Consider the following 11,105-nt stretch of genomic DNA (forward strand, 5'->3'; position numbering starts at 1 on the left):
CCCCCACACCCAAAAAAAGCTTCCTCACATCTTATCTGCCCAGCTCTAGTACCTCCCAGCAGTGTAAGTGGCTCTGCATTTCTCTCACTTGCAGGGAGATCATTGGTCAGCACTACTATGCCTCACTGTGAGTATGTGCAGGGAAGGTAGGGATCTGCGAGAGCTGGAGGTGACTACCATGTTCCAGCTGGAAAAAAAAAAAAAAAAAAAAAAAAAAAAAAGCACTGGGTGCAAGGTTCCGGATTCGGCCTGCGGGCCTTGTGTTGACACCTGTGATCTAGGAGCTTATAACACAGGAACATTTTCTAAATGCCTTCTAAAACCGCTTAAAGCCCAACTACAACTTTTTTTTTTTTTTTGGACAGAGCATTTTATTTACCGCAACAACAGAAGAATACTAAAATGCTGACCAAACTATAAAACCGAATCATTTCAAAACCGTTTAAAAACATTTAATTACAGCTTAAACATAAAGTAGTATAGAAAAATAGATGTGTATCAAATACTGTGTTTTAAAAATAGCAGTCAATGGATATTTTACAAGCTTGTTCAGCTTCTAAATCAATCATCCCAACTTATATTGACATGATGTGAGGGAGGATGCAGGTTCAATGTTTGGGGGATTTTGAAGGACTTTTTTTACTTCGGTTCAGTAGTTTTCGTTTTGCTGGAGGACTCCCACAGTACATTTGAGGAAGAGAGGAAGATGGACACACTGGCTCGGAAATATATCCTGGAATTAAGACCTTATCTGAATAAGCATGAGGTCTGACTTCCTCTTCACAAGGTAAATTATTTGAGTGCAAGTGGTTATTAAAGTCTATATTATACCTATCGGTAGATGACTGAGCCATAAACAAATCTGCTTGTTCTGCATTGTCGGCTAAAGAAGAGGAGGACAGCGAGTTGAACAGACTGCTTTCATGATGAGACAGTGTCGTTTTTTCAGAAGATTCACACATGTGGACTGGAGAGTCACTTTGAAACTGTTTTACCCAGTCTGGTGTCAAACAGGAAACACTTGTATGAGGAAGATTTTCTTGGCTTTCCAGGCGAGACATCAAATTATTATAATTCAAGTTTACATCTGCAGTGTTTTCACACGAGGTCCCAGCCTGGTTTAAGTCTTCTCCACTTATACTGTGTAACCTGCTTAAAAATTGATCTGCTGCATTTCTTCCTTGTTTTCTGAGCTGTAAACTAGGGTCTGCCTTTTCAGAATTCTTATCCTGGTAGTCTCCTTTAATATGGCAAAAATGTGAAAATACAGCATTTGTTTGCCCAGGTAGTGTTGCTCCATCAGCATTATTTACATTGTACTCATTACCTACAGGACCCAATCTGCCAAGTTCCCGCCTCCGAGGCAAATCATCAAACACTAATTTTCGAAGGTATGTTAGTGGCTTTTTTAAATTTGTATTGCTGAGAGAGCTAGTTTTGCAGTTTGGTGTGTTTAGCTGAAGAGAGCTGAAAGGTATGGACGAAGAAGGGCTACCCCGGCCCTGGGACATTGAAACCATGATCTCGCTAGGATTGTCTCTAGCCAAGCTAGTTTGTTCCTCGCCATTCAAAGCAGTGGTATGTAAACCATTTTTCAGTTTAGGTGAGCCAATAGTTTTAGATTGTGTTTGCTTTAATCTAACAGAAATGGGGCAAAGGCCTTTGGTGTCATCAGAATAAATTCCATCATCCTTGCTGTACTTCGGAAATGATTTGGCAGTGCTAATATCTTTACAGACGTGACTAGTTGTAGCTCTGCCAGTATGTTCTTCCATGAGGGCAGTATTTCCACACTGAGATTTTTCTATTTGCTTATCCTCTGGTGGCCTTTTCAGATGCACAATCTGCGCTTCCAGTTCTTCTATGTATTGATCACTCCTCTCTAGAGCTTTTTTGAGTCTGCTCATCTCTCTTTCATACTGATCTACTTTAGCTTGCAATGCAGCCACTGTAAACCGTCCAAATCTGAAAGCAGAGAACAAACGAAAGACAGAAAGTTTAATCTCAAATCTAGAAAGACTGATAGAAAGAGAGCCTTACAAAAGATACTCAGGAATATTTAATAAAGAAGAATCCATTCTCACTATGAGAACATCTAATACAAACTGCCCAGAAATTATTTGCATCAAATGCAATACATTTTTAAAAACCACACTGTCCATAGTGGTCATATTTTGAATGAAGGCAAAAAAAAAAAAAAAAAAAGGAGCTTTACTATTGTAGAACTGATTATTTTTTCTTCACAACACAACCTCCAATAATTATTTGAGTAACCCAAATAATCTCTAGATTGGAAAACCCTAAACGAGCAGGGTCCTCCGATTCCTCCTGTATTGAATTGTATTGTAACTGTACTGTCTGCCCTCATTTCGTAAAGCACTGCACAAACTATTAATGCTATATATGCATTAAGATAAAAAGCCTTCTGTGTGCAGAAGTCCCCTTAATACTTACCTGAGACCCATATCAATCCAGCGATGTTGCATGAGAAACTCGGCTGGCCATTGGCTCCCGCTGCTGTCAAAGTCAGCGAGCCAATGAGGAGAGAGAGGGGGTGGTGCTGAACAGCGGCTCCGTGTCTGAATGGACAGACAGGCACGGGTGCCCCCATAGCAAGCATTCAGAGTAAGAATCACTAACCACTACTCTCCGAATACAGCTTTTAGCCAGTGTTCTACCCATTTACAAACTGAAATTTCTAAGCCTATAGATATTAACTTACACATTAGCTGTGTGTGGGGAACGGTGTCAAATGCTCCAATAGGGGTAATTTCTCCTCTTATCATCCAGTTATTAGGTAGCTCTCTAAATAAGGGGTCAACCACATGCAAGAGTTTTAAGTTGTTTATTAAAATGAAACTCTCCTGCTCTTCAGTGAGTGCCCACCATAGGAAGCCGATTCCTATGGGGGCACTCGTGGGCTTGCTCCCAAGCCACTTTGTCTGCGTCCATTGACAGAGTGTGGATCGGGCCCGCCCCCTTCTCCCTTGTCCAGTGAGTTGAGAGCCACTGCTTTTGTGTACATCACTGGATAGAGAGCAGGCTCAAGTATAAGGGAGGTGGGGCTGCGGGACACATTCCGAACAGAAGGTTTTTTACCTTAATTCATAGAAAGCGTTAAGGTAAAGGAAAAAAAAAAAAAAAAACAAGGTTTTAGAACAGGTCACATACTATTGACCTCGGAATCCTACCAAACACTGGTAAATTCTAAATAACCCTTAGTCCTAGCATGTCCCGCTCTCTGAAAACACAGGGTTCACCTTCATAAACTGCAGCATAAGAGAAAGATTGCACAGCACACATTTATGTGATACGATGGGAAGACACAGAAACCCTACACAAAACTTAAAAATGATAGCATTCATTTTTAGAAGGTAAACCAAGTTGCCTTATAGAATTCAGCTTAATTGCAAGGTTTCCCTTTATAGTGTTAGCACTTTATTGATTGACTACACTTGTTGCTTGGAGCTGTTCTTCAAAACTTAGACTCTACGCTCTTTGTACTCAATATGAAAAACTAAGTTCATTTAAAAAAAAAAAAAAAAAACATGATCTACCTGGAGTTAAAAAAAGTCATACAAGAGTCATACAAAATTAGTTTCCAAACCTGAAATTTAGGCCACCACTTTATTGTGGAGCACATTGTTTAATTTACATTTTCTTTGTAATTAGATGGATGTTGGAAGAGAGCACTTCTTTAGCTAACAGGAACAGAAAGTATTAATGAAGTACATAGAGAAAAGATTTGGGTTTCACGCTTTCCACTGGTATTCAGCACCACTAAAAGCAACACATCAATGAAATAATAAATCAGAAACACCATCAGTTTTTCCTTTGTCCTTTTTTCCCCGAAAGCCCTTGTGTATAAATCATAGTAAAATATGCATAATTTATATCTGTAGGCTAATTACAGCTTAGTCATTAATATCTTTAATTAAATCAGAATGTGAAAACATTCTTAATTAATGTTAGTGAAATGATCTTAAAGAACCAGTGAGAGTACTTGAGTAAATGCAGCCAGAGGAATTCCTCAATATCAGAAACCGAATAATGAAAATGTGAGAAAGGACACAAACTAATGCAGCCTTTACACCAACATAGGCTGCAGCATACCTGTAGACTCATGCTAGAGGAGGAATATGGCAACTTCCACTGTGGATGGTTTCTGAAGGTTCAAGTCACTGACTGGGAACAAGCATTGCATATCACGTGTTGGGACTAGGGGGTCGACCGATATAGTTTTTCAGGGCCGATACCGATTTTCGTACACCTTTCAGGCCAAAGGCCAAAATAGGATTCCGATATTCTGTATATTTAAAGTTTTGAAAACTGTTGAGGGTAGGTGGCTGGTTGGCACCCTGTTGTGGGTGGGTGGGTGGACACTGGCTGGTGTATCCTCTTTGGTCCAGCCATTCCGTGGCATGCACTGTCCGAGGCCTTTGCCCTTCCCCAGTAGAAGAGGCCAGGACTCAGACAGACTGTCATAACGGCATTTGCGCACTGGGCATGCAGTGCAAAACCTTTTGAGTCCTGGCTTCTTCTAGCCAGGTCAGTGACCTAGTGGGCCCCAAAATGATGGCTGCCGCGGCAGGTGGAGGACAATATTGGTAAGTTTGTGACTGATATTCACTTTAAAAAAAAAAAAAAAAAATATCGACATCGGCCCCCACCAATCGACTGCACCAATAATCGGTCGACCCCTAGTTGGGGCATGCTCGTCATGCGACTCACCAGGTAGCGAGGAACGTCAACAGCCTAAGAGCTTGCATCAAGTCCGTAATGGCAACTTCCATATTTTTATAGCAGGACATTTTAGGGCATGCTTACACCAGGTTAAACTGTTTTTCTGCATACTACCACACATATATGGTCTTGTATGGCAGTGTGCGATGTGCAAAAAAAAAAACCAGCTCATGGTGAAAACATGCCCTGAAGGAAATATGTCATGAAGTGACATATGTTACAGCAATTCCAGTTGCTGAGCAACTGGCCTTTGGCAACATCTTGAACTAGCTAAAGAATTGCCGACTCCAGTAGCTGCTGGAGTCATTCATTGGAGCCAATGATCATGTGAAAAATAGCATTCCGCATCCCCAAAATAACAACAATAAATATTAGGGATGCCCAGATACTAGTATCGGTACTGATACCAAGCATTTCCCCAAGTACTTGTACTCGAGGGAAATGCTCCGATGCTTCACCCGATACTTGGGCAGTCAGGGGTGATCGGTGTGGCAGGGGAGTTACAACCACTGATCTGCCCCCTTTTCAGCTATTTTAGTGAAAGTTATACAGCAGTGATCGGTGCTTGTAACTTCCCCCAAAGCCGCACCGATCACCGCTGACTGTTCCCTGTGCTGTCCCGCTCCGTGCAGCTCTCCCCCCTCCGTGATCCGTGCAGCTCTCCCCCCTCCGTGATCCGTGCAGCTCTCCCCCCTCCGTGATCCGTGCAGCTCTCCCCCCTCCGTGATCCGTGCAGCTCTCCCCCCTCCGTGATCCGTGCAGCTCTCCCCCCTCCGTGATCCGTGCAGCTCTCCCCCCTCCGTGATCCGTGCAGCTCTCCCCCCTCCGCGATCCGTGCAGCTCTCCCCCCTCCACTAAATCCGGCTCCTACCTTTTCAGAATGAACAGAGTCAGTGATCGCTGACTGTCATTGTCATTCACATAACTGAGCATTGTAATCTGTGTTTACGATGCTTCAGTTTATGAATGGAGAGAAGCTTCTCTCCATTCATTTTAGCTGAGGCTGCAGAGAAAGGGACTGGGGAATCTGTGTCCTTAGTCCCTTTCTCTGTCTCAAAGGGTAAAATGTCAGGGGCCCCTGATATCTCACCGAAGCCTTCCAACAGACCTCATATAAAAAAAAAAAAAGATAAAAAAATTGCAATAAATAATAATAAAAAAAATCCACCCCCCCCCCCCAAAAAAAAAAAAAAAAAAAAAAAAAAAAAAAAAAAAAAAAAAAAATACTGCCACATGACATTAAAAAAAAAAAAAAAAAATATCGGTATTTGGTATCGGCGAGTACTTGAAAAAAAAAAGTATCAGTACTTGTACTCGTTTTCAAAAAAGTGGTATGGGGACAACCCTAATAAATATTCTTCATTAGGAATAAAACCATACCCCAAATGAAGGACCAACACCAGTCATCAATTAACAATGTATTCAGATGCTGGAAAAACTCAGCACAAGTCCCAAATAGAGGTAGTCCTAAAAAGGCCCGAATATACGTAGTTACCGGTATACAGTCATGGCCAAAATTGTTGGCACCCCAGAAATTTTTGCACAAAATCAAGTATTTCTCACAGAAAAGTATTGCAGTAACACGTTTTGCCATACACACTTTTATTCCCTCTGTGTGTATTGGAACAAAACAAAAAAAAGAGGAAAAAAAAAAAATAGGATTTTTGTACTCACCGTAAAATCCATTTCTCCGAGTTCATGGACAGACACAGCAGCAACTGACCTTAGGGTATTATCCTCCTTTCTAGGAGAATGACTAGGCAGAAAAACAGCATGTTAAGTGTTAAACACTCCACACAGTATAGTACCTCCCAGGGGGCGGTTCCCCCGGGTACATACCTCATCCTCTGCAGCCTCAGTTCGTAAACAAACAGTACAAAGGAGGAGTGGGTGCCGTGTCCGTCCATGAACTTAGGGACGTCCCCAAGCAGTGTAAAAAAAATTGAGGGGTGAGAAACATAGCAAACCAACTTCACCCCGAACAAACCAGAGCTCCTCAACGGAGGAACTTCAACCTTAAAACGCCGCCTGCAAAATGTTGCGGCCGAAGGAGGCATCCGACGATGCACTCACATCCACCTTGTAAAACTTTGAGAAGGTGTGGACTGACGACCAGGTCGCTGCTTTACACACCTGTAAAACAGATGCTCGATGGCGGAAAGCCCAAGAGGCCCCAATTGCCCTGGTCGAATGAGCCATAACCAGGAAGGGGGGCCCCCGCCCATTTAGAGCATAGGCCTGAAGCACAACCTGCCTGATCCACCTTTCTTAGGACCTTTCTTAGGACCAGTCACCGACACAAACAGTGAATCCGACCTCCGAAACTGAGCCGTAGCAGACAGGTACACCCGTAGGGCTCGAATTACGTCCAAATAATGCAACGCAGTCTCTTTTGGATTCGCCGGCCGAGGACACAAGGATGGAAGAACAATGTCCTCATTAAGGTTAAAGGCCGAAACAACCTTAGGGAGGAACGACAGCTACGACCGCAGCACCACCTTTTCCCTGTGGATGACCAAATAGGGAGCCTTGCAAGACAAGGCCGACAACTCAGACACCCGTCTGACCGATGTAATCGGCACCAGAAAAAACACCTTCTGGGAAAGAGTCAATAAAGGCATCTCCCTAACACCATCAAATGGAGGCTTTTGAAGCACCGAGAGGACTAAATTTAAGTCCCACGGAGGCAGTGGAGGACGCACAGGAGGGGGCCACATGCCAAACCCCCTGCACAAATGTACGCACCAGAGAGTGCGCCGCCAAGGGTCGCTGAAAGAAAACCGCTAAGGCCGAAATCTGACCCTTGATTGTACTTAAAGAGGTCGCATACAGCGCGTCACGAGTTGCCGAAAGAAGCCGAACGTCGGTGCGGCTCTATACGGCGCCTGCGCACTGACGTTCGGCTACTTTCAGGAACTCGTGACGCGCTGTATGCGACGGATGGAAGGCTGTCAATCAAATAGGAACGCCCAGTCCCGCAGCCCATACCCAGAGGCCGCGGAGAACATCTCTCTCTAAAACGGTATGTACTGCATTGATTTAAAAAAAGAAAACACCCGATTGTGCTTCCCACAATTAGCCTCAATCTAATGTTAAAAATTTGTTTTTCGGGTGAACCCCCGCTTTAAGGCGAGAGCCTGATCCAGAACAGCAGAATCCAGGACATCACGTATGCACGGGGGTGCCAATTCATCTCCTAGAAAAGGAGGATAATACCCTAAGGTCAATTGCAGTTGTGTCCGTCCATGAACGGAAGAGAAAAGCAAATTGGACATAATGTCACACAAAACTCCAAAAATAGGCTGGTCAAAATTCTAGGCACCCTTAACTTAATATTTGGTTGCACACCCTTTGGAAAAAATAACTGAAATCAGTCGCTTCCTATAACTATCAATAAGCTTCTTACACCTCTCACCCGGAATTTTGGACCACTCTTCCTTTGCAAACTGCTCCAGGTCTCTCTTATTAGAAGGGCGCCTTTTCCCAACAGCAATTTTAAGATCTCTCCACAGGTGTTCCAATGGCATTTAGATCTGGACTCATTGCTGGCCACTTTAGAACTTTCCAGCGCTTTGTTGCCATCCATTTCTGGGTGCTTTTTGACTTATGTTTGGGGTCATTGTCCTGCTGGAAGACCCAAGATCTCGGACGAAAACCCAGATTTCTGACACTGGGCTCTGCAGTGTGACCCATAATCCTTTGGTAATCCTCAGATTTCATGATGCCTTGCACACATTCAAGGCACCCAGTGCCAGAGGCAGCAAAACAACCCCAAAACGTCATTGAACCTCCACCATATTTCACTGTAGGTACTGTGTTCTTTTCTTTGTAGGCCTCATTCAATTTTCGGTAAACAGTAGAATGATGTGCTTTACCATAAAGCTCTATCTTGGTCTCATCTGTCCACAAGACATTTTCCCAGAAGGATTTTGGCTTACTCAAGTACATTTTGGCAAACTGTAGTCTTGCTTTTTTATGACTCTGTCAGCAGTGGGGTCCTCCTGGGTCTCCTGCCACAGCGTTTCATTTCATTTAAATGTCGGCGGATAGTTTGCGCTGACACGGATGTTCCCGGAGCCTGCAAAACAGCTTGAATTTCTTTGAAACTTGTTTGGGGCTGCTTATCCACCATCCGGACTATACTGCGTTGCAACCTTTCATCAATTTTTCTCTTCTGTCCAGAGAGATTAGCTACAGTGCCATGGGTTGCAAACTTCTTGATAATGTTGCGCACTGTGGACAAAGGCAAATCTAGATCTCTGGAGATGGACTTGTAACCTTGAGATTGTTGATATTTTTCCACAATTTTGGTTCTCAAGTCCTCAGACAGTTCTCTTCTGCTCTTTCTGTTGTCCATGCTTAGTGTGGCACACACAGACACACAATGCAAAGACTAAGTGAACTTCTCTCCTTTTTATCTACTTACAGGCGTGATTTTTATATTGCCCACACCCGTTACTTGCCCCAGGTGAGTTTAAAGGAGCATCACATGCTTGAAACAATCTTATTTATCCACAATTTTAAAAAGGGTGCCAACAATTTTTACCAGCCCATTTTTGGAGTTTTGTGTGACATTATGTCCAATTTGCTTTTTTTTCCCTCCTTTTTTTGTTTTGTTCCAATACACACAAAAGGGAATAAACATGTGTATCGCAAAACATGTGTTACTGCAATACTTTTATGTGAGAAATACTTGATTTTCTGGAAAAATTTCTGGGGTGCTAACAATTTCGACCATGACTGTAAGGGGCAAGATGGTTTCACCCTGCGTAGCTGAAAAATAAAGATTAAGGTGGCATGTCCGGTGGAAAGTGTCTGGTGGGACCTGGTCGCATCGTCAGGAGAGGTTGGGGTTGCACAAACAATTCTACAAAGAAATTCCAAGTGTCATGTGCCTGCATCACGTTACCAACTTGAGCATCTGCATCGATTTCTCCTAGTTTGCATATTTTGAAATAAGAGACCAGCAGGATCGTGTGACCCGATTTTATAAAATAATTTTATTATACTTTCACAATTAATCTTCCTAAGTGAAAGTTTTAATGCATGATGTGGAGTTTCTTTATTGATGTGGGTCTTTTTTTTCCCGGTGTCATGTCTTTGTTAAAAAAAAATTATATAAATAAAAATGTATGTTTCAGGTAAACTAGTGTAAATTGTGCCGATAAAAGCATTCCGTTATCTTCACAAATGCACACAAAAGGTAAACAAGGACCAGCCCTAGGAGCCAATCAAATTCAGGTATATGGCATTTTGACCAAGCTTTGTGAACATTGGGAATCTGGCTGTGCAGACAGGTAGAAGTGCTGGGATCACAAGATTAGCTAAAGCGAATTACAAACATGGGAAAACAGATTCCATATACAGTATGTATTCCAGCTGTGTCGGATACCAACTTTGATACTGCTTTATTTGTTCCATGTAAATTCTAATCTCAATATATTCAAATGTGTTTCTTCCTTTAGAGTATATTGTGTATTCTGTTAACTGGTTAATCCTGCTGCTCTCTGTTCCCCACCTTCTGTTGACGTCCCCAATTCAGCTAGGAATTTTGCAGCTGTTGAGGCAACTCTGCGCCTGCTCAGTTTTTAGTTTCTATGCGGAGCATTTCCTCCCTATCACATCTGAGCAGTCCATGTGACTATAGAGTAGTAGTAAATGACTGCCCACTTCCTCCCTGCCCACTAACTAGTTAAACAATGGGGGTGGAATATTACATGTAGATTAACCACGTTAGGCCCAGAAGGATTTACTCACTTCCTGACCAGGCCATTTTTTGCGATGCAGCACTGCGTCACTTTAACCGACAACTGCGCGGTTTTGTGACACTGTACCTAAACAAAATTGATGTCCTTTTTTTTGCCACAAATAGTGCTTTTTTTTGGGTGGTATTTGATCACCTCAGTGTTATTTTTACGCTATTAAAAAACAAAAATAAAAAACAAACGCCAATTTTGAAGAAAAAAAGCTTTTTGCTATAATAAAATAGGAAAGAAAATGTAATAATTGCTTGATCAGTTTAGGCCAATATTTATTCTTCTACATTTTTTTTTTAGCCAAAAATAACGCACTAAGCGTATAGTGATTGGTTTGCGCAAACGTTATCGTGGCTACATCTTAGGAGATATATTTATGGCATTTTTATTATACTTTTACTAGTAATGGCAGTGATCAGTGACTTAGCGGGACTGAAACGGTGGACAGATTGGATACTTTTTTTGGGATCATTGACATTTATACAGCGTTTAGAGCTTAAAAAAACACTGAATACTGTATAAATGTCACTGGCCAGGAAGGGGTTAACACTTGGGGGCGATCAAGGGGTTAAGTGTTCCCTAGGAAGGCGTTTCCAACTGCGGGGG

The 11,105-nt window shown here is 42.5% G+C and overlaps 1 protein-coding gene across 1 annotated transcript in view; it reads right to left on the reverse strand.

Moving 5' to 3' along the window:
- Positions 1 to 430: 430 nt before the first annotated feature.
- The window catches only part of OBI1 (ORC ubiquitin ligase 1), a 38,150-nt gene continuing 27,475 nt past the window's right edge, over positions 431 to 11,105 (reverse strand). The window contains exon 6 of the mRNA XM_040341426.1: positions 431 to 1,965. Coding sequence (XP_040197360.1) covers positions 609 to 1,965 — 1,357 coding nt within the window. The 3' untranslated portion in view covers positions 431 to 608. The remainder of the gene's footprint in view (positions 1,966 to 11,105) is intronic.

The sequence above is a fragment of the Rana temporaria genome, chromosome 2 (assembly GCF_905171775.1).
Source record: "Rana temporaria chromosome 2, aRanTem1.1, whole genome shotgun sequence".
In the NCBI taxonomy this organism is placed as follows: Eukaryota; Metazoa; Chordata; class Amphibia; order Anura; family Ranidae; genus Rana; species Rana temporaria.